The sequence below is a fragment of the Microtus pennsylvanicus genome, chromosome 7 (genome assembly GCF_037038515.1).
Source record: "Microtus pennsylvanicus isolate mMicPen1 chromosome 7, mMicPen1.hap1, whole genome shotgun sequence".
Lineage (NCBI taxonomy): Eukaryota > Metazoa > Chordata > Mammalia > Rodentia > Cricetidae > Microtus > Microtus pennsylvanicus.
Genome location: NC_134585.1, coordinates 115,557,017 through 115,579,880, shown reverse-complemented (window position 1 = coordinate 115,579,880; position 22,864 = coordinate 115,557,017). Strand labels below are relative to the sequence as shown.

Genomic DNA, 22,864 nt, shown 5'->3' with positions numbered 1-22,864 from the left:
ATGGATGTATATTTAAATGTCTTTGGGTAAACACCATAGCTTGTAGTTGTCAGTTCGTTCAGATGTTTAGTTTTGTGCAAACGGGTGAACTGTTTTACAGAGTGGCTGTGCTGGTTTATATATTCACCAGCAGTACACATCCTTGCTAACATTTGGCGTCTGTGGTGGTTTGACTGTTGACAGAGGTTTTCTGTCCTGCCTGATCCCACAGCTGTTCAGTCCCAAAGAAACACACAGAGGTCTACATTACATAAACTGGTTTTCCTATTAGCTCAGCCTTCTTATTAACTCTTATAACTTATATTAGCCCATAATTGTTGTCTCTGTTAGCCACATGGCTTGGTGCCTTTTTTGGCAAGGCAGTCTCATCTTGTCTCTTCTGTTTCTGGGTGATGGCTTCAGACTGCGTCTTTCCCCTTCCCAGAATTCTCCTGTTCTCATTGTTCTGCCTCTACTTCCTGCCTGGTCGCTCTGCCTCTACTTCCTGCCTGGTTGCTCTGCCTCTACTTCCTGCCTGGTTGCTCTGCCTATACTTCCTGCCTGGTTGCTCTGCCTATACTTCCTGCCTGGCTACTAGCCAATCAGCATTTTATTAAACAAGTACAAGAAACAAATCTTTACAGGGTGAAACCATTGTCCCGCAGCAGTTTGACTTTTCCATATTCCAGTAGGTATACTGTGGTATCCTGTTGTTGCTTTAATCTGTAGTTCCTTAAATACGCGTGGCATTGAGCATCTTTCTATGTGTCTATTTTCTATCTCCATACTTCCCTTAGTGAAATATCTGATCATGTCTTTTGTCTACTTTATATCAGGTCATATTGTGATGCAGAGTACTTCTACATTTTAAAACGTCCCTTTCTGAGATATAATATGTATTTTTTTAAGTGACAAAAGTAACACCATCTTGTCGTGACTTCATTGTGTATCTTCTTAGCCCTCTACCCTAGAACAGTCATGTTTGACTTAGCAACATATAACCATGGTCCAGATGCATGAATCAAAATAATTAATGCTTAAAATAATCAAAACTACTGACCATATCCTCCAGGAAATAAGTGAGGCTGGTTTCTTATGCATGAGTTTGGGTAGCAGACTTTAATGTTTGCAATTATCTTATGTCTATAAACTTTATTGAAAAGGTGTACATTCATTTGACAAAACTAATATGGCCAGAATAAAGATATTGGTGAAAGACTGGAATAGTTCATTTTAATTTAGTCACAGAGTCTTGAAAATGAGTTTCAAAATCTTCCTTTTGCTATTTTTTTTTGGAGGCCAGTTACTAACTAGAATGGACATTAGGAAATAGTTCATAAAATTTCCATAATATCCTGTGTCAGAACCTTGAATAATTCAAACATTCATTTGGTCTCTGCTGTTTTATGTTTCAGACTTGACTATATGAATTAAAGTTTAAAAATTCCCAATATATCTTGCAGGATGAAATGAATAAAATGACATCATGATAACCCTGTCCCATATCTTTTTGAACATATATTGTTATTTTAATTGATACGTAGTAATTGCACACAATTATGGTACAACATAGCATTTTAATAATGTATAATGTACATAATAATCAGATGAAGATAACTGGTATGCCACATTAGACTTAACTATCTCCTTTCTTGCTGTTACATGGCTATTTTACACAGTCAATTAATTGTTGTCAACTGTAGGCATCCTATAGAACATTTAATGTTATTCCTTCATCCACATACACTATGGTGAGAGCTGTTAGTTTTCTTTTCTCCATTCCTCTATATTTTTGAGGATACGGGGCTCAAATTCCTAGATTGGATGGGGCCGAAGAAGAAAAGCCTTGCATATCACGTCAAGGTCTTGTCTTCCCCTTGTAGGCAACTCAGTAGTTCTTTATAATCTGGAAAAGCGAATCAGGTCTGGACTGATCTCGGCGACTGACCGGCAGCCTGAAAGAATCACGTAGTGAGCCTGCTGCCAGGCAGCAGAGCGGGCTTAGCGGGGAGAGGTCCCTGGATGCAGATCTGATGGCCTGGATGTACGTTCCACAGAGGAGCTGGAGAGAAGCAGCTGCCTTCACACCTGCTCCTGCACATCCTCTCTCCCCTGTGTGTGTGTGTGTGTGTGTGTGTGTGTGTCTCCGATCTCTCTCACTGTCTCTGTCTCCCCCACATGTGTCTGTGTGCCTGCATGTGTGTCTGTGTTCCTCTCTCTGTCACACCTCATTTCTCTTTCTCCATAGGAATGAGATATGCAGCAGCTACAAGACTTTAATCTCTGTGCTTACCTTGCTAAAGTGTTATTCATATTGAATAAATACTGGAATTCTCTTTGTATGGTTGCAGTGGGAATCAATGATCTCAAGTTGCTCACAGTTTACACATAACCAGATCAAAACATAAGACGACTACACACACACACACACACACACACACACACACACACACACACACAATCTCTATTTTAGCACCAAAAACCTAACAGCATGCACTAGCCGTCTTTGGTCTTTAGCTCAGTTCTGAAGGTGGGTATACTTAGGCAGTATGTACTCCTCTGGGAGGAAGAATAGACTCAAGGGTATTGTAGCAGTTCGGGTGAGTACCCTATATACCAATTGCCTCCTAGGGAAGTTTCTGCCAAAGAAAGAGCGTTCTTTATTGGAAGACCTTAATTAGTATGTACCATGAAGACTAGAGCTGGCTTCCACGTGGGGATTGAGAAAAAATCTAGACAGCAGGGCCAGCATGGTGGTTTGGGGAGCTGCGAGAAAGGGCATCAAGCAGTCCTTGGTGATGGCAAGCCTGAGAGAATTCAGGAAGAGGCTGTGTGGTACTGAACTTGATGTAGCCACCTTCACCTCCATCCATATGTGCCACAAAAATGTACCCACCGAGAGATACTTTTCCTAAAAGATGTCAGGAAACGGTTGACTTTCACACCAGGGGTGAGAGCCTTAGACAGCCACAGAGGGAACTAATTTAGCAACTGACCATGACCTACAGACCAGCACAGTGTTTCCACTCCCAGAGAGCACTCTCCAATTTTTACCAATTTCTACCCTGTTCTTCCTTCAAGACAACTACAGAACCAAAGCAGGGTTAAGCAGAGTGAAGGATTTCAGCTTCCGTCTGTAAGCCAGCCACCCAAAGCTCTGAATGGAGAGCAAGGGGCAACGAACAGAATACATACCTGAAAGGGCCATGGAAGTGTGGAACTCTGCTTTTAAAATATTTAAGACTTCCCGAACACCATGTTCACCCTAAAAAGTAGGAGGGGAAAGACAGAGCTTTGATAGAACATTCTGACCGCCTGTTGGTGGCAAACTGTGTGTATGGTCAGTACTGTTGCAGAGAGGATAGAATCAATGAATGCAGAATTATGTAGAGACTAAAAGAAAACAAAGCAGGAAAGGAAGGGTGAGGGATGGTGAAGTCTGTGCAATACTGCAGAGGCCTGAAGGGGAGGCCACCGGAAACTTTTTTGCAAGCGTCTTCACTGGAAGTTGGGTTGCAGAAACCCGTGGGAATGAATGCCAAGTACAGAATCTCTTGCTAGCAATCCTACCTTGTAGGTAAGGCCCCAAAGGATTGGTCTTCCGAGAAAAATGCACTTAGCCCCAAGGGCCAACGCCTTCAGCACATCATTGCCGGTTCGAACCCCACCATCCATGTATACTTCAACTCTCCCTTTGACAGCAGCCACCACTTCTGTCAGGGCATCGATCTGAGAAAGAAAGACACACGGGTTCAGGTGATTCTGCTTAGCTTCTCGTGGCATCGTGAGATGAATGTCCTCCCAAAGTAGAAGAGGACCAGGCCATCCGAGCAAACTCTAAGTCCTTCACTGTTTTCTCCAACTGTCCTTGCAGTCTCCTGAGGCCTGGAGCCTCCTGAGGACCAGACGAGAGTTCCGCTCACTGTCCCTGCAGCCGTTTTCATCTCCCCTCCAGTCTAGCTTCTGACTTCTGGCAATCCTCTCCAGGTTGGACAGTTTGCTTGGTTCCTGATTATATATTCGGGGGTCATCTTCCCAGTCATGGGATTCACTTGGCCCTAGGGAACCTGTTGTCCTTCAGATTCCTTCTCTCATCTTTGTTTCTAAGATGTCAAAGTCAGAGATGTCCTCTGCTGCTTTGATACCAAGTCTTTTTATTTTTTTTTAGAAGAATAAATATGACCAGACCCTGACACTATGAAAGGAAGCCATCAAAAACTGCCCAAGTCTGAGCAGAGACATAATTAAAAAAATGAATGAAAGAATTTTGTACTTTGATGTTGGTATGGAGGGAACACAGGATGTATGTTAGACCTATGTAATAACTTGAGAAAACTCATGTCCAAGTATGATCTGGAATATTTTTATGATGCTGTAGAAAAGGAAGTAAGTGTATTTATAAAATCCCCTCTAGACCTCCGCAGCAGAGCAGCTGATAGTAATTGAGAAGTAGAGCGCAAGCCAAGAGAGATAGTGCCTGGAAGCCCAGAACTCAGGAAGCAGAGGCGAAGAGAACCAGGAATTTAGGGTCAGCCTGGGCTACATAATATACATAGACACAGGTGAGCATGCACACACAGACACATACACACACAGGTGAGCATGCACACACCCACACATACACACAGGTGAGCATGCACACACATACACACACAGAGAGACACAGATGAGCATGCGTGCACACACACAGACACAGGTGAGCATGAGTGCACACACAGAGACACAGGTGAGCACACACACACATACATATATACACACAGGTGAGCACGCACACACATACATATATACACACAGGTGAGCCCCCACACACATACACATATACACACAGGTGAGCATACACACATAAACGCACATACACACAGGTGAGCATGCACACACAGACACAGGTGAACATACACACATACACACACATATACACAGATGAGCAAATACACACTAAACAAATAAATAAATGTAAAAACTAAATTAAAAAGCAAATACATGAAATAATAACAGTAGAAATTGGTTTTAGCCTAGGGTTTAGAATAGTCCATTTTTAATGTTAGAATAGGCCATTTACTGAATTCCTCTGAAAACGCTGTGTCTTGATTCCAAGAGGAAGCACAAAGACTGTGTTTTCTTTTCTATTTTTTTTGATGGGGGGGAGGAAAGGGTTTATTTTTCTTTATTGTTTTTATTGAGCTATACATTTTCCTCCACTCCCCTCCCTTCCTCTCCTCTCCCCTTCTACTCTCTCCTGTGACTGCCAGGCTCCCAATTTACTCAGGAGATCTTGTCTTTTTCTACTTCCCATGTAGATTAGATCCATGTATGTCTCTCTTAGGGTCCTCTTTGTTGTCTAGGTTCTCTGGGGTTGTGAATTGTAGGCTGGTTTTTCTTTGCTTTATGTCTAAAAGTCACTTATTAGTGAATACATATTACATTTGTCTTTCTGGGTCTGGGTTACCACACTCAATATGGTTTTTTCTAGATCCATCCATTTGCCTGAAAATCTCAAGATGCCATTATTTTTTACTGCTATGTAGTACTCCATTGTGTAAATGTACCACAATTTCTTTATTCATTCTTTGGTTGAGGGGCATCTAGGTTGTTTTCATGTTCTGGGTATTACAAATAATGCTGTTATGAACTTAGTTGAGCACATGTCCTTGTGGTATGATTGAACATCTTTTGGGTATATATCCAACAGTAGTATTGCTGGATTTGAGGTAGATTATTTCCTAATTTTCTGAGAAATTGCCATACTGATTTCCAAAGCAGCCGTACCAGTTTGCACTCCCACCAGCAATGCAGAAGTGTTCCCTTTACCCCATATCTTCTCAAGCATAAGCTGTCATCTATGCTTTTGATCTTGGCCATTCTGACAGACGTAAGATGGAACCTCAGAGTTGTTTTGATTTGCACTTCTCTGATGGCTAAGGATGTTGAACATTTCCTTATGTGTCTTCCAGCCATTTGAGATTTGTCTCAAATGTTTGGGACAAGGACGGTGTGTTCTACGGAGACTCACAGAACAGGCTTACTCATCTCTTTGAAGTATTTTCTTTTGAAGATGCAATTGTGAGGGGCCTTGCTCAGGATTATTGATGAGACAGAAGTGTTGATAAGGTTAAAATCCAAAGCTACATTCTGGTCCTTAACCTGATCTCCTTGTTGGCTCAGCACTCTTGGCTTGAGTCACTGCTCAGAGAGAGGAGTGTTATCTCAAGGCAATCTCCACTGAGGTTTTGGCTTGCTTACTTGCGTCAAACACTTTGCTCATTGAATGTCAATATATGAGGAGAAATCGGAAAAAGCAGACACCAAACCCACCCATTATTAACAATGAAGCTCTATTCACTCAGCCAGTGGGCCAGATTTGCAGGCCAGATCCTGGAAGTGAAGGGCCCATTTCCAGTCCCCTGCTCCCTTCATCTTCTCCTGACTTGAAAGGTACAGCTACACCTCTCAATCAGCTTCACTGAGAGGCCCAGCAGAGTGAGCCTTTCTCCACACAGGCCTGGCATTCCACTGTTCTCAATAGGCAGAGCCTGCTAGGGAAGGAGTGATGGGCAGCTAAAGTCACTCGGCTCCACAAGTCCCAGAGTCCAGCTAGAGCAGCTTTGGGATCCCCAGTCTTAGAATATATCTTCCAAAGAATTAATCAAGGACACACTTCAGGTTTTAAGTGTGTTTGATGTATTGTTTAGAATATTTTTAAAAATGATGCCAGATATAGTGGTGCATGCCTGTAATTCCCACACTCAGGAAACAGAGGTGGGAAGACAGAGAATCCAAAGCTAATATGGGCTACATGGTGCAACCTTATCTCAATCAAAGAACAAACAAACCAAACCAAAAGAAACAAAGTAGGAAATACTGGAATCAATGCAGATGTTCAACTATAAGGGGTTGATTATATAAATTGTCCGCTCATGACACAACATTAAAAAGAAGAGAGACATGCCTAATACAACGGGCAACTGAATAGAAGGAAATTATGAAACATATTAATATGTATACATATTTTAAAGCAAAAGATCTATTTTTATTAGATATTTTATTATTTCTATTTTTTGTGTGTTTATATTTTTGTTTTACTGGAAACAAAGCCTATGAAGAGAAGAAAGTGAAAGTCACTTGAAGAAACTTCTATGAATTCCATTTGAAGTAGAATTTGAAATTCTATTCCTTACGCTCATGTAGATTTACAACAGTTTTAACTAACATTTCTTTAGTTTTATTTATTTTCTGCATATAAATTTAGAGCCATTTTAATTTTGATTCAATTTTGCTTTTCCAGAGAGAAAACCAGACTGGCAACAATTTAAGAAATCAAATTCCAGTCTATCCTTCCTCACACTGCATCAATGGTCATGCATCTATTTATTTTTCTTAATTTTTTTTATCAATTTTATATACCAACCACAATTCCCCCACTTCTCACCTCCCCCAGCCCACCCCCATCCACTCCTCAACCTGACAGAGGGTTGATCTCCAAAATACATAAAGAACTCAAGAAACTAGACATCAAAATACTAAATAATCCTATTTAAAAGCAGAGTACAGATCGAAACAGAGAAATCTCAGCAGAAGTGTGGAGACCCCAAACCGTGAGCCGATTCCACCTTGTCTGAAAGTGAAAGAGCTGGAGCTGATTTTTGCTCTCTCAACGCTGTTAACAACAGGTGTGGTTACAGACGAGCGATTCTGGCCGAGGGTGTGAATCGCTAATTAGTACTTTGAGTGTTGAAGTAGATCTGCTCCACCTGGACCAAAGGTTGGCGAATTCAAGGCTTTTCCTTGCTTCACGGTCACGAAGCCTGTTGCCTCCCCCACTCCCATTTTGGAGTGACGGATTACAAGCATGTGGGTAAATGAGGCGAGTATTCCCCGAGTTCAGTGTTCACCGAGTGACCCTCCTGACGCTGGCCTTTGTGTTTTTTCTTATCTCCCTTCCTCTCACATAACATTTCTAATCCTCAAGCTCCTACCCTGGAACATACCAACCAGCTGCGGCTAGGATCACGGCAGAAGTTACCCCAAAAAGGTGGCTCCCAACATAGAAGGATCTCAAATGGCTGAAAGACATTTAAGAAACTGTTCAGCATTTTTACCAGGGAAATGCAAATCAAAATGACTCTGAGATACTGTCTTACACTTGTCAGAATGGCTAAGATCAAAAACACCGATGACAGTTTATGCTGGTGAGGATGTGGGGTCAGGGTATCATTCCTCCTCTGCTGGTGGGAGTCCAAACTTGTACAGCCACTTTGGAAATCAGTGTGGCAGTTTCTCAGAAAATTGGGAATCAATCTACCTCAAGACCCAGAAATTCCTTACTTGGGCATATAGCCAAAGGATGCTCAATCATACTACAATGACACTTGCTCAACTATGTTCATAGCAGCATTATTCCTAATAACCAGAACCTGAAAACAACCTAGATGCCCCTCAGCCAGAGAATGGATAAACAAAATGTGATACATTTACACAAAGGAGTATTATTCAGTTGCTAAAAACAATGACAATATGAAATTTTCAGGCAATGGATAGAACTAGAAAAAAAAATCACCGTGATTGAGGTAACCTAGGCCCAGTAAAACAAATATGGTATGTACCCACTCATAAGTGGATACTAGATGTAAATCAAAAGATAACCAGACCACAATCCACAGCTCCAGAGAAGGTAAACCTAAGAGGGACACACTGATCGTCCTGGGAGGGGGAAAGAGATGAGATCTCCTGGGTACACTGGGGACTGGGTGGGGGCAAAGGGAAAGGACAGGAGATAAGAAGATGTGGAATGGGATGGTTGGTTGGGGGAGGGATGGAGTGGGAGAGCAATGAAAGATATCTTGATAGGGGTGTTTTTTTAAAAAAATTATTTCTTTTTGTTCATGGATGTTTTATAAGAGATAAAAGGAATTGGGGAGGAAAAAGTTTTCCTTCTGTTGAATGAGAAGTGCCTTTGGGGAAAAGAGTGTAAATAGCTCTTCCAAGACAAATTAACAGCTGCTCTCCATTTAAAGACTCCTTCCCTATTTCCCTTTTCTCATTTTCTCTCTCTCGAGCACATTTGCGGGCCAGTGTAAGCTGCTAGAGATTTGCATAAAGGATTCGTCCCTGTGCTATGCACTAGTGAATCAGTACATTTCAGATCCATGTTGGAAAACACTTTTGTGTCCACGTGAGGTGCTGCTCCTTCCTACACTGTGTCAGATAGGATGTCTTGAGATTTCTAAAAATCCATGAAGAAACATCCGTTTTAATCGGATCACTGCTGGCCGATGACAGGGGCCTCAATGCCTTTGGAACATCTCATTCGCTACTGTGAACTTTACACGTTAGCTGATGTCTGTAAATTCCTGTATCCTAACTGTAAAATTAGGATATATCTATTTTGCAGCTGTGTCACAGAATTTAGGTATGTGACACATACAATTTACAAAAATAGTCATGTGTATCTTAGGCTGTTATTAGTTATTCACCATCCTTCAAATGTATAGGCACTAGCCCTGATAAGGGGGACAATGTGCAGCAGATTTAGTAGGGGGCTTTGGTGTAGGCATGCATAGAGCATTCAGACACACCCCTCGGAAATCACCCTACTTACTGAAGCAGGAACCTCGTCAAGCTGCCTGCCACCGTGGTTGGAAACAATGATGCCTTGGACGTTGTGTTTCACTGCTAACTCTGCATCCTCTTTCGTTAAAATCCCCTTGAGGATAATGGGCAATCGAGTTATACTCTGAATGGAGGAGAGGTCATTCCAGCAGAAAGATGTACTTGGCAAAGACGTGGGGGCAGGAAGCGTGGAACTTCTCTGTAGGGAACAGGAAGGTGAATATTAGTCCCAAATGATCACACCACCAGAGCCACTCAGAAGATGAGTGCCCTTGGAGCAATATTATTTGTAAGCTGTGAGACCTGAGCAAAGCTACCCAGCTCTGGTTCTAGCTCCTTCTTCTCACAAAAGTTGTATGAAGAAATTCTGCTTCAATGACGTGTTCACTGACCGTTAATCAATGTCTTTGCTTGATGATTATTCTAGGATTTGGAGACACAATGACAGATAAGACAAATCTATACTTTAAAAGGGTGTGGAGTTTAGTATGTGAGATGGATAAGAAAGAAAAACAGTATGGGTCATTTTGAGATTTTCTTTCTTTCTTTTCTTTCTTTCTTTCTTTCTTTCTTTTTTTTTTTTTTGAGACAGGTTTCTCACGTAACAACTCTGGCTATCCTGGAACTTGCTTTGTAGACCAGGCCGGCCTCAAAATTACATAGATCTGCCCATCTCTCCTCCTGAGTGCTGGGGTTAAAGGTGTGCACCACCACTGCCGAGAGACTTTGACATTTTATGGTTGAGCTAAGAAAACTAATAAAACCAAAGCAATAAGAACCTTAAACTAGGCATTGCCTTTTATCTGGCCTTGGTTCTCGGCGTGCAGCAGATTTCCTTAAGTTTTGACGTGTCTCTTGATCCAAGGACACCCAGAGGAATCAGAGCTGCCCACAGGCTGAAAAGGCCCTTATCGCTGTGGCCCTGATTTTCACTCTCAAGGGCATGACATCCTTTTCGATAGTTAGGACGTAACGAAGGAAGTGTCCCTTGTCGTCCTTAACTGAGAGGCTTCCAAAACACGTGCTGCAGTGCCCTAATGCTTCTGGAGGAGTTGGAAGTTTTCAAGGCAGCAGATTGGGGTCCCAGCTGTCTGGACTAAGCTAGGTGTGAACCTGTGCCGTGGGGGTCCTCTCCCGAGAGTCGGTTTGTCTGTCTATTCCGTGCCAAACAAACACTTTCTGACACGAAATAGAAAATCTTAGATGACTACTTTAGTGAGCTCTCCAGTTCCTGCACAACTCTCTAAGACTCCCCCCCCCCCCCACACACACACCAATCTCCCAACATCAGGCCTAGTTGAAGTCTCTGATCGCAGCCTGAACAGCTTCAGAGATGCGCATTTGGTCTTCAATTCTGCCTGGAAGCTGTGGGCAGCTAAAACCAAGTACCAAGTCTCTAACTGCTCCCCTCTTGCTTCCCCACAACAAGGCAGGTAGGGGAAAATATTCATGGAAAAGAAAGCAGGAGGGAGAAAGGAAGAAATGGGTGAGGGAAGGAAGGAGCAAGGGAAGGAGGAGGAAGAAAAGGGAGGGACAATAAGGGGTTCTTCTTATTGTAAACACTGCTTAGAAGTAATACCCTCTGGGTCTGATGGCTTTCTCACCTCTTCAGGTGATCGGAGGTCCATCCGCATTAAGTTTGCCACTAAATTGAGTTGGTTTCTTATGTCCTGTCTCCTTTTGGCACCTACTGGTACATCTACAGTGATCACCAAAGCTTTGAAACCCAGGGCTTCTGCTCTCCGAATCAGCTGTTTGTTGAGCTCCCAATCTGACTGTACGTAGAGTTGGAACCATCGGAGGCCTCTAGGGGCAGCTGCAACAATGTCTTCCAGGGGACAGCTGGCATAAGTGCTGGTCACGTAGCAGATGTTGGCTTCCTGAGCAGCTGCAAAGCAGGGGGTGGGACCCAGTTTGGAAAGCAGAGTTGTCTGAACTAGCCTCTGGCCAGATTTCCCTGTGAGTGGAGAGACTGCCCCGTTCATTCTACTTCCCCACAGGGTTTGGGTCAATGGAGAGGCCTGGTGTTGTGTTCTCTTCTGCATAGGCTGCTCTGTAAATCTTGTTTATAAGAATGAGAATTTTCTAGCAGGAGAAGTCAATGAATCCCCCAGAGCTGCCCTTGGTGTGTTATACCCTTCAAGCAGGAAAGCAAACCTCCTAGGAATCCCTTTGTGGAAGGGAGGCGATTTAGACCTGGAAGATGCTCAATTGTGAAATCCCATGCTTTGTAGTGGAAGACACGCCTATCTGAGAGGAAGAAGACTCAGCCCCACTCCTCCTCTTCTATGTGGCTTTATTTGTCAAATGGAAAGGTATTAATACACATCATGGCTACTGAATTATTCTTTCTCACTTCCCACTGTCTTCATTTCCAGGTGTCTCTCCAGTAGGGTAATCTTACTATGAAGTTATATCACTGGCTAGAGAATTTGGTCTAATCAAAAATTAATGCCAATGCATGTATTTTTACAATCTATATGCAATGTTATATAATGGCTTAAGCAATCCCTTTGCTACCCCCCTTTTTTTTGAAGACAGGGTTTCTTTGTGTAGCTTTGGCTCACTCTGTAGACTAGGCTGGCCTTGAACTCACAGAGATTCTCCTGTTTCTTACTCCCAAGAGCTGGGATCAAAGACATTTCTCACTTAATTCCAACAAGATTGATGCCCCTAAGGCCTTTTTGTAAGAAGTTTTGATGCTCCCTGACACTTCTTCTGGGTGAGTCCTCCCATCCCCCAGTCTCTTGTGGCCTCCTGTGGCCTCCTGGAAAGGAAGCCTTCCTATGGGATGATTCCTACCTCTGGCTGTGCTCCTCTCTCCATCTGGCCAGGCAATGGAGTGAAAAGCTGTGGGAGAGATGCAGATGGGAGCCTGGATCTCCTGCCCTTGGATTGTGGTCCTGGTGTCCACCATTGACACATCTCTCAGGTATCGGGGGCGGAGGCGGATTCTGCACCAGACAATGTGGTGGATTATTCTCTAGCATGGTGATGCTTTCTGCAGCTGGGACCCTGATTCCCAATGCAGGCCTAAGCAGACTTGGAGCTTAGATCTTGGTGGGATCAGTGGGCTGGTTTTGAATAAGCCAGTATAGGCTCAGGAGGAGACTAGTTGCCAAGCAACCATTTCCCCCACATTGACTCGGTAACTCCTGAGCTGCCATTGAACCAGAGTCCCCCTTAGCCTGTCTTGCTCTGTTAAGAGTCCTGTTTCTGTGGCTGGGTTGCCACTCAGTGCTTAGATACTTAATTTAGTCTTTATCAGCAAAGACTAGACAGGGAAAGAAAAGGAGGGGAGGAATTTTAGGCATCACAAGGCAATTAAAAGCATCCAAATCCTAGAAAACAATCATGTTATCATCCCCCCACCCTGCCGCCCCACAACTAATTCATTTGACTTATATACTGCTTTAGGGAAGGTAGACTAATTCACAAATGACACCTAAAACATTGTTTTAGGGCAAATGGAAACTTGGCTTTAGCTATTGTCCATTGACATACGTTCCTGCTCTTGGTTTGCAAGTCCAGTTCTCACCGGAAGCAATCTTTCATCATCCCTAGACACCCCTTCATCTTATTTTCTCCAAACTTGAGACCTTTTCCATCTTTCTCATTTTCATCCTCCAAGGCGGGGAGGTTTTAGGAGCTCGAGAGTGCTGGAACTATATGTAGGTTTCCCTGCTGGGCACGCTGGCAGGTCTTGCTCCATTTTGACATGTCACAAAGCTGCTGGCATGCAGAAAACTGATAACTCACTTCCCCTAGCTGTAAGACAGATTGTCTCCAAAAAACATCTCCCCCCTGCTCCCTATGCCTCATCCCCACGCTACAATAAACCAGCACAGAAGCCAGCCGAGTTCCTGAATACGCTGTGTTGCTAAAGGCAGACACTAGAGTGGTCACCATCTAAGGAGCTCTCCAGCAAAGCACATTAGGGTGACAACAGAAAGGGCAAAGGGAAGACCTTCTAAATGCGGCGATGTTGTCCTTGCATGTGATGCCCTCATCAGCTGCTCCTTCAATAAAGTCCCACGATGACTTCGCTAGCTGCTCACGTGCGTGTGCCTTAAAGTCTGCCAAGCACACAAAAGACATTTCCGGACCTTCAAAAGACAGAACCCGAACAAAGCCAGTGAGAACACTTTGGTCATAAAAGGGAGGCTAAAGGGGGATCAGAGTGTGAAGCTGTCTAGATGTAACATCTGTATTTTGGTCTTCTCTAACTGCATGTCTTTACTGTTGACCCCCCAACCGGAAGACCTCCATGCTTTCAGGGCCACTCCCAACACCGGGTTATTCCTTTTTCTAAATGTCTACCATGGCTGACACAGAGATTGTATTGAGATTGTCCCACGTCTTAAGAGATTACCACCCTCCTCCAAGAGTCTCATGCCTCCTCATCTCCTTCCAGGTGGCTGGGGTCTTCCTGAAATGGAAGTTTCTTCGCATTCCTGGTGTCTCCAGGTGCCGATTTCACCTCACTTGCCCTGACCAGGAACTGCCTCCTAACAGCCTGATTAGCTTCACATCTCAGTGGCCTTGCTTTTGTTTGGCATTCACAACACTGTTTGAAAACTCCCGTCTGAGCTGATATCAAGTGAGAACTTCCAGGAATCCCAGGATATCTGAATTACCCAAGGTGTGGACAACCGTAATGAAAGCAGTTGACTCCGGTTACTTCTTGCCTGGGTGATTAGGAAGTTGCCAAAGTGTCTCCACCTTCTACCTCTTTGCCAAGGAGACATTTTGCTCCCATTTATTGCCATCCATGATCTGAACCCTGCAAACAGTACATGGTACTTCTGATACAAACACACAGGAGGGGCGGAGAGTACAGAGTTTAAGGGGCTCCAGTAACTTCTCCAATAGGAGCAAGGACAGTGAGATCAATAGCTGCATAGATGCTGAGACTCTGGGGTTGGTCCAGGGCTCTCATGTGAGAAGATTCTAGAAGGAAAGGAGGGGAAAGGCAAACTTTAAAGCTCTAGCCAACCCTAGTGTGGGACACAACAGTGTAAAAATTACCCCAAGCCTAAAAGAAGAAACCAAAGGACTTTTAAGTTATAGGCTGAGGGGAAAGGTATACTTCTCAGAAACTCACTCTTCAACCAGAATGGCAAAGGACCAAAAAGGCAGATGAAAATGTGGGGTGCTGAATACCTTGGCTTGGGTTGAAATGAGGCAGAACTGGCCTGAGGGCAATTGGAGTCAGGAAAAAGCCTGGTAAAGTACTGCCTAATTCCTACCTAAGGGGCTGAAGAGAAGTTTTGTGACAAAGACCAGGGTCTCAGGGAAGTGGAAGCGTTAGATGGAGGTTAGGAAGAGGCACTGGCCTTCAGAGAGCTTTGCATAGCTGACCTTGTCAGTGGATGGGTGGGAAGCTACTTAGTACGAGTTAATCCGACAAAATTCAGTAGCCACAGTTAACTCAGCCCTACCTACCTCACTCACTGATGTATCAAACGAACATACAAAAACAGTCCAGAAACCCTAGGCCGATGAATTACTCATTAACACCCAACTATCTTGCATTTTCTTGTTCGTAATTCTGCGTGCATAGAAAAGTGAAGACAGCAGCCCCCTAGAATGTTATTGCTCAGAAGACCTGCTTTCAAGGTTAGGTCTTGGTTTATGGCTAGCTAGAAGCTTCTATATCAGCAAGGCCTGATAAGAGAGATTTAGTGTGTCTGAACTGTTTTTACAATGATTTATGCTAAACACCTGCTTTCCTACTAGGAACCTAGGACTTTGGAACGGAAGGTGATCATATGACCAGCCCCCAACATGAACCTGTAGGCTGATCCCGAGTGCATCTCATCCTGGCATTAGAGGATTCAATGCACCTTTTGGATCTTTATACTTGTTTTATTTTTTTTCCAGACCTTTCCCTGAACTAACTTCCCTTTGCTTCTTTTCACTAAAACAACCCAAATCCTCAACTCTATGCTGAGTTCTGTGAATTCTCCTGGCGAATCCACTCATCTACGTACTGTACCTCTTGGCTTTAGGAAAGTACGGCACCGAATTACTGTGTAGACTGAAAATTACCTCAATTTAGAATCCCTCTGTGAGCCATGTCTCTGCTTTGATGGGGGTGTAAAATTTCAGCAGATTTTGACGGTTGGCATCTTACACATTAAATGCCCATGGCCGTGTTCTTGTAAACATATCTAGCATAGAAACTGCACAGACCTGGAGTATAATCCAAGAGAAGCAGTTCTGTTACCTGTTTATAGTACAGTCACTATGGAACTTGAAAACTGTTTGACAATGACACATTAGTCTCAGCATCCTTCAGTGTCAGCAAAGCTGTCTGTTTCACATACCCTTCTGATCTTTCTGTCTACTACGAGCTGTCAGCATCTCTGTTGAGGAGACAGAAGCATCAAAGCTAAGGGGCTATTAATCTCTTTCTTTTGGATTCAGACAGACTGAGGCTCAGAAAATAGGAAACTTGTGGATGATTAGACAGTAAAGTAGTGCAGGGAATGACTTGGGAACTGTATCTCCTGCTAGTCCCCCAAAGAGAGATGCTCGCTTCCAATTCAACAGTAAAGAGCAACATTGTCGTTTTAGTAGTTTAAAATATGAATTGAGTCTAAAATAAATTACATGTTAAATTACATTTAAGAAAATGTTGGAGGTATAAAGATACAATTATTCATTTTCCGTTTTATGACATATGTCAAGACTGGTAGAGTGCCGAGTTCATTATTCTTATTAAAAGAACAATGAGAGGGTTACAGTTGAAGGGGATCTGGCATACTGTGCCATCCAAAGCGTTTCCCGAACTTGAGAAGGCACTTTGTGTGATGTTTCTGCATGTTGCAATCTGCTTCCCACCCGAGCTGAAACCAGAAGCTGAAGGGAGGGTTCTAGTCACCTAGTGATTCCTCCATGTGCATTTCCTGTACCTCATTAGCAAGCTTCGCTTTTGTTCTTTTCCACTCTCTTGTCCTGAGAAGCAGGCTGGGCACAAGGAAAGCCTTCGCGCCCAGCTCTTACAGCACATGAGTTGTTTCAGGGACTTTATCTCCTGGAGCTTCTTCAAGCTCTTTCAGGGTTGAAAATTGGAGAGAAACAGTTCAGAAATGAGTGACGACATGGGAATCCAGGAGCAAGGATGGTCAGGGTACCTGCTGCTTGGTTTGATGTTCAAACTCTGATCCCTGACCCAAGATGCCAACTGAGCTGACTCTCCTGAGGAGGAAGACCTTGTTTTGTTAGGGTGATAATGGAAGCTGATTCCATACCCTAGACCATGCGTCTTTTGCCTCTGAGAACTGAGTCAATCATCCTAGACAACGCCTCTGAAGATTTTATAAAGATTTTATGAGTTGCTATTACTTGAGAGACTGCGGAGTGTCAGATTTTGCATTTGGATAGAAAACTCTGGGGTTCTCTGTGGGGAACAAGATTAGAATCATGGGGGTACTGAGAGGCATGGGGTGAGAGAGTGGGGGGGAACAGTTTACCTCACTGAAGGCTTCTTTGGTAATTCAGGAACTGTCCTTCAAGGTCCTTTGGCCTGGTCTCTTGGAATTTAGAATTTAGGCCAAGATTTAGAATGTCAAAGATAAAATCAAGGCTGCAGTTTGGAAGATTATAGGGTCCAAGGTTGGCTAAAACTCTGTCCCAACCTCAAGGATAGATGTTGCAAAAGGCAGGGTGAGCTTCAAAGCCTTTATCCACAGCAGATATCTTATAAAAGAGCAGCAATAAATTCATGGCTGAGTTATTTAGGAAGAAGATAGCAGAATGGAGCTCTGCAAGCCTTCAGTACAAGGGCCCTATGACTGAGGGCTTGATCCCTTGGGGAAACAGCGTGGGTCACAAGATCATAAGGGATAATAGTCCTGGGACTAGGCAGGGGAAGCCTCAGGACAAGAAAACAGGAGAGTAACTAACAGGAGAAGGACTGGATAAATAACAGGTCTGCCCTCAGAGTAGTAACAGCGAAGGGGTGTTCCAGCATAGGGGGGCTTTGAGAAACAGAATGTCACATTTGTTTGAGAATGAGGATACAGAGGTATCCATTAAGTCAGCGGTTTCAGAGAGCATAGAAGCAGTTCTGGTCGAATCTCCGGGCCCTCATGTTAAAGGCACAGGACCCTCTCAGGCCATGATGCTCATTTGTTTTATAAGACGGTACTTTCTCCCCTTCGCCCCAGTGACCCTCAACCACGCTCATTGTTTTGTACACCTTCTCTGTCACGTCACTTCCTTTCTTGTCCTGTGACCATGTGCTGCCTCGGAGAGTGTGCTAGCTGGGTGTTTCTGAATTCTCTCTGCACTGGTGCAACGAACTCACTGATTCATGCTTGTGTGCAGCTCTAGGGGCTTGCATATCACAGCTCTGGGACACGCTCAACCCAGAGCCCTAGAACACTCTCTCAGGAGCATCTTGGCAGTCCTTACTTACCTTTCTGTTAACTTCTCCTTCCCTCTGTGGTGTTCATGAGAAATAAAATAAATTATGTATAAAATAATTTTTATAGTTTCCCATGTTGAATAATGATTGCCAACATAACGACCTTGCTTTGTAGCATTTTGTATTGCGACTATGCCCATTTTCAGAAACTTTGCTAATCAAGTGGGTGTTTTCTGTCACTTAGAATCCAATCACTATTTTAATATCATTTTCTCTATGGGAAAATATGTTCTTAGCTCCAAAGGAATATCTCCCAAGTAGAGCGTTGATGTCCAGGTATGTTGTTAACTGTTTGCTTCCTATAGGTATTAGAGACACAGATAGCGTGTTTAGGATGTTGAGGGGATTTCCTGATTCAGTTAAGCAATGAGAGAATTTTATTGTGCGTGTTTGGAACATCATGATGGTTTCCTTACAACAACAACAACAACGATGATGATGTTGACAATACATTGCAGTGGTTTGCTTAGCGCTCCATGACACTCAGCACACTGTGTGAGTAGCTAATATTCACTGGTGTTTCAATACTTTTTGCTATTCTCAAAAGAAAATATTATTATCCTCCATTTTGCAAGTGAGAGAAAAAGCAAAAGACTTCATACAGAACCACACATCTAGCAGCTTGTTCTTACTTCAGTTCCTGGCTGCTGATCACTATGAAAAGAAGAAAATGTCTGTTGCCAAAGTGGTTTATAGTGAAGGTGTCGGCGAATACCTTATTTGTACACATATGCTTTATGTACACTTTATGTAACTCACTGATTAGATATTTGAAATGTCATAGTCAAACACAGCATCTCACTTCGGCTGGCAACATCACAACTCTACCAGGAAGTAGAAGCTACTAGATAAGCAAACAAGTTGCCAAGATACCAACTAAACAAAAACACTCATCCAGATCCATCTCAACACCTTACAAAACCTTCTTCCGCATGTCACAGCATTTGATGCTCACGATACAGCATGATGTAAGAGTTTAATTGTAGATCTCAAAAACTGACTTTCTCCTCTTGTCCTTGAAGCCACGTGGACCAGCAAATGGAGGAAACAGGGCACCTGCTGTTTAGCACGTGGTGAACTTGGTCAATTCTTACAAACTCAAGCCACTGGGAGAGGTATCCTCAGTGACCCCATGAGATCACTGTCTGGCCTCTATTTGCTCAGGATAGGGCATGCAAACAGACAGAAGTTACACAAATGGTTTCTCTTCATCATAGATGGAGGAGTTAGAAATCCCAAATGCTCCAAAACCTAAAACTGACAGTCAACACGATGCCGTTCCATTCCCGATGTCATACAGTGACATGCAGGTCAAACCACAATGTACGAAATGACCTTCAGACTATGAACGAGGTACAAGTGAACTTTATTTTTAGATCTGACATTCACCCCCAGGGTGTCCTATAATGCATCCACTAATATTCCACTAGCGTATCTGTATCATTTATTGCTCCCTAGATTAGTAACATTTCCCAGTTGTTTAAGAATAGTTGGGATTGTATGGCTAGCTCTGCCAAACAGGCTTGGTGTGGGCATGACTTGTGCTAGGTCTCTGGTAAGATTCAGTACACTTCTTTTCTGCTGCTAGACAGCCAAGAAGAGGCCCCATCTTCCAAAGCCACAGCTTTGAGATAAAGGCAGAGATTTGGGTTTCCAAATCTCTATTTGGAAAGGGGCAACCTTGTATGTTAGATAATTTTAAACAAACAAATATGTATTATTTGTACATACACATTTTCGTGTTACTTCACTGATGTTTCAGAACATATTTTATAATAGCAGCAAGCTTTAAACTAGATATCTAAGAGCTGTCCTAAGTACTGGGAATTAAATTGAAAAACTGTAGTTTTTCTATCTCAGCTCTCAAGACATTTACAGTCAAGGTTGAAGATGGGAGTCAGTATTTCATCTCAGTTTAGAGATTAATATGAGTTCTTTCCGAGGGGAAGCTACTGGACATGTGGGGGAAATCTCCATTGCTTCTCAAATGGGACCTCGGGTGATGGCCACTATCATTTGTACAAGTTCCGGTAGTTACTGAGGTATAAAATCGGGACATCAATATCTACCTCAGGGTGCTCGTGAGAGCAAAAGAATTTAGTAAAATACAGAATTACACACTGGTCCCCAGTAAAGGCTTTGGGAGATTGTATTCTGGGAAATACAGAAGAACACAAAAACCCCCTTTCCTTTTGATTTGTTCCCCGAGTCATCAATTCCATTCAACTATTGGCTATCTATATGCCAATAGCATCCTGTCTTGGTTCCTGTTCTTTCCAGTTCTTCCAAGATTGATCTGTAGATTTATTTGGGAGATAAGTGCAATCCAAACAAGCTATTCTTGTCACTGTGTGGCCAATGTTCCATGTCCTAAGCACATCTAAGGACAAGGACCTTATGGGTTATCAGAACCCTTTTACGTGAACATATTTTGATTGATTTGTCCCTAGGGTACATACACATTCTACCATCTCCAAGTTTAAATTAACCAGACTGAACCTTTTCTGCCCATAGACTCTTTGATGCTACAGCTTCCTCTGGCAATGCCTGAAGGGACCCCACCACCTATCTCCATGTTCCGCTCATTGCCAAGTTCTCAATATGCCTCCCACAAACGCCAACTCTCGGTAGAATCTCACCTGCTATGCTGTCTTCTCCCCAGATTCCAAGCACATAGACAATAACCCAAGACAAACCTGATCCTAAGGTCTTCCAATAACCAGGAATAGCGGTATGGAGAGGTAGCCATGCAGAGCCTGGTATGGTGGCTCACTGCCCAGTGCAGGGGTAAAGGATATTCAAGGATAAATATTAACCTTTTGGTGAAACAGTTATCAGGGAAGTACTAAATAACTAGTCCAGATCAAAGTTGACTTTGACGTGATCTCGAGTGGTTTTGTAATGTTTGCTCCCCAAACTAGTTGTTTACTAGTGTTACAAGGATCCTGAAATGCGTTGTAAGATTAAACTTTGAGATAAAGTTTGCTTGTTTGCTTTCAAGCACTTGTTCAGAGATGGTTAGTGGAAAGATGAGGGTGATTACAGGGAGAGGCTTTAAAAAAAAAACCTGCACTGGAGAAAGGAGGCCTCTGCCTGGGAGGTAGTAGGCAGATAGGAGAGCAGATAATAGCTTCCTATGGGCAAGAAGATAGTGAGGATCCAGGACGGAGCAACGGAAGAACAGTGTTGAGCTCTACATACTGAACCAGACGATCAAATTAATGCAGCAGACAGGGCAGACTCATGTGCGGACAACATGACTCAGTGAAGCGGGGTGACAGATTGGAGGAGGAAATGACACTGTATTCAGAAAAGAAAGGCTGATTCCCTCAGAACAGTCCTGGGGGGGGGCTCAAGATTTATTAACTTATCGATTGCCCATGTCCTCCTTTGCTTCTTCCACCCCAGTTGTATGAGCTGTTTTTGTATCATGGGCGCTTGTACCATTTTAAGTGGTTACAATATACCAGACACATTCTATGAAATGTTCTATTTGATTGCCTCACCGGGTACGTGGTTGTTTTCCCCATTTCTCAGAACAATAGAGGAAGTTAATTAACCTGCTCATAATCATCTATCAGTGTTGAGATTAATCTTGACCCTCAACTGGATGGGATTTAGAGTCACCTGGGCGATGCCATTCTGGGTGTGTGTGTGTATATGGGTGCTTCCCCAGAAGCTTAAGTGACGTGAATGGATCTGGCCAGAAGGCTGGAGATCTGTGACCCCAGACTCAGTCAAACAGGGAAAACAAGTTGGATGTAGTGGCTCCTGCTTGCAATGTAGGTAATCCAGTGGCCGAGGCAGGTAGGTTGTCAGAAGTTCAGGGCCAGCCTGGACGGCATAGTGAGGTCAAGGTTTGTATAGCAACAGTGTAAAGCCCTGTTCAAAAAGAAGAGAGCAGAACAGAACAGAACCAAACCAAATGAGAGAGGGGGGGAAGGGAGAGAGAGAGGGAGAGGGAGAGGGAGAGGGAGAGGGAGAGGGAGAGGGAGAGGGAGAGGGAGAGGGAGAGGGAGAAGGAAGGAGAGGGAAAGGGAGAGGGAGAGAGGGGGGGGAGAAGGAAAGGGAAAGGGAGAGGGAGATGGAGAGAGAGGGGAGGGGAGAGGGAGAGAGAGAGGAAACACACCAGCATTCACCATTTTGTTTCCTGGTTGTGGATACAGCATGACCAACCACCTTCTGCTGCCACTGTAATGGAATGTAACCCTGTTTAGGGAGTGATCTCAAACAAAGCCTCCCCTCCTTACATTGTTTCTGTCAGATATTTTATCATAGCAATGGGGGAAAAAAGTGATGGATACGGACACTAGTAAACAAAATTGGGCACCAAACCTACCTTGCTCCCACACGCAGTCATAGCAAAACTTCAAGATCTTCTGATGGTCGTGGCAGTGAGACCGGACCCTCTTCTGCCTCTGCAGTGTGAGAGAAAAAGAAACATTTCCTGCTGGCTTTCCCAAACTTTCCCTACTTTACCTGTTTTCCCCTTTATCTGCTTGGAGGGGGAAATGGTAACTTTCTGACCACTAGATGGCAATCCTATCTTAAAAATGCTTTCAAAGCAGCCTGCTGTTAATCTGGGAATTTCTTTTCCGCAGCAATTTCAGCCTTTTGTAAAGAGCTCTGGAGTATAGCGGTGGTTGGTTCTGATATTACCTGGACTGTAGGCAGTGTTTTGATTGACATCTCCTGTTACATCTTGGACCCAATCTTCTGTTCCATAAAGCAGCTTATGGAAAGATGATTTTTTTTTAAAAAAAAAATAAAAAGGTTTATTTATTATGTAGTGTTTTGCCTGCATGCATGCCTACATGCCAGAAGAGGGCACCAGATCTCATTCTA

At 43.4% G+C, this 22,864-nt stretch overlaps 1 protein-coding gene and 1 long non-coding RNA gene across 6 annotated transcripts in view; one reads left to right on the top strand and one right to left on the bottom strand.

Moving 5' to 3' along the window:
- LOC142853900 (uncharacterized) overlaps nt 1-15,510 on the top strand; it is a 59,202-nt gene extending 43,692 nt beyond the window's left edge. The window contains exon 4 of the long non-coding RNA XR_012911284.1: nt 15,325-15,510. This is a non-coding gene — a long non-coding RNA (uncharacterized LOC142853900). The remainder of the gene's footprint in view (nt 1-15,324) is intronic.
- Hao2 (hydroxyacid oxidase 2) lies at nt 1,129-20,829 on the bottom strand. Of its 5 annotated transcripts, none has more exons than XM_075979053.1 (10): nt 20,659-20,794; nt 16,503-16,642; nt 14,315-14,535; nt 13,553-13,691; nt 12,388-12,539; nt 11,190-11,473; nt 9,575-9,784; nt 3,550-3,708; nt 3,175-3,244; nt 1,129-1,934 (listed from the first exon to the last, which is right to left on the bottom strand). In XM_075979053.1, the coding sequence occupies exons 3-10, from the start codon at nt 14,352-14,354 to the stop codon at nt 1,879-1,881; spliced, it is 1,110 nt and encodes a 369-aa protein (XP_075835168.1). In that variant the 5' UTR covers nt 14,355-14,535; nt 16,503-16,642; nt 20,659-20,794; the 3' UTR covers nt 1,129-1,878. The 5 variants fall into 5 exon arrangements, with proteins under 5 accessions (XP_075835168.1, XP_075835167.1, XP_075835166.1 ...); XM_075979052.1 differs by having other exon boundaries at nt 16,472-16,642; nt 20,716-20,777; XM_075979051.1 differs by having other exon boundaries at nt 20,716-20,777.
- Nucleotides 20,830-22,864: the final 2,035 nt, after the last annotated feature.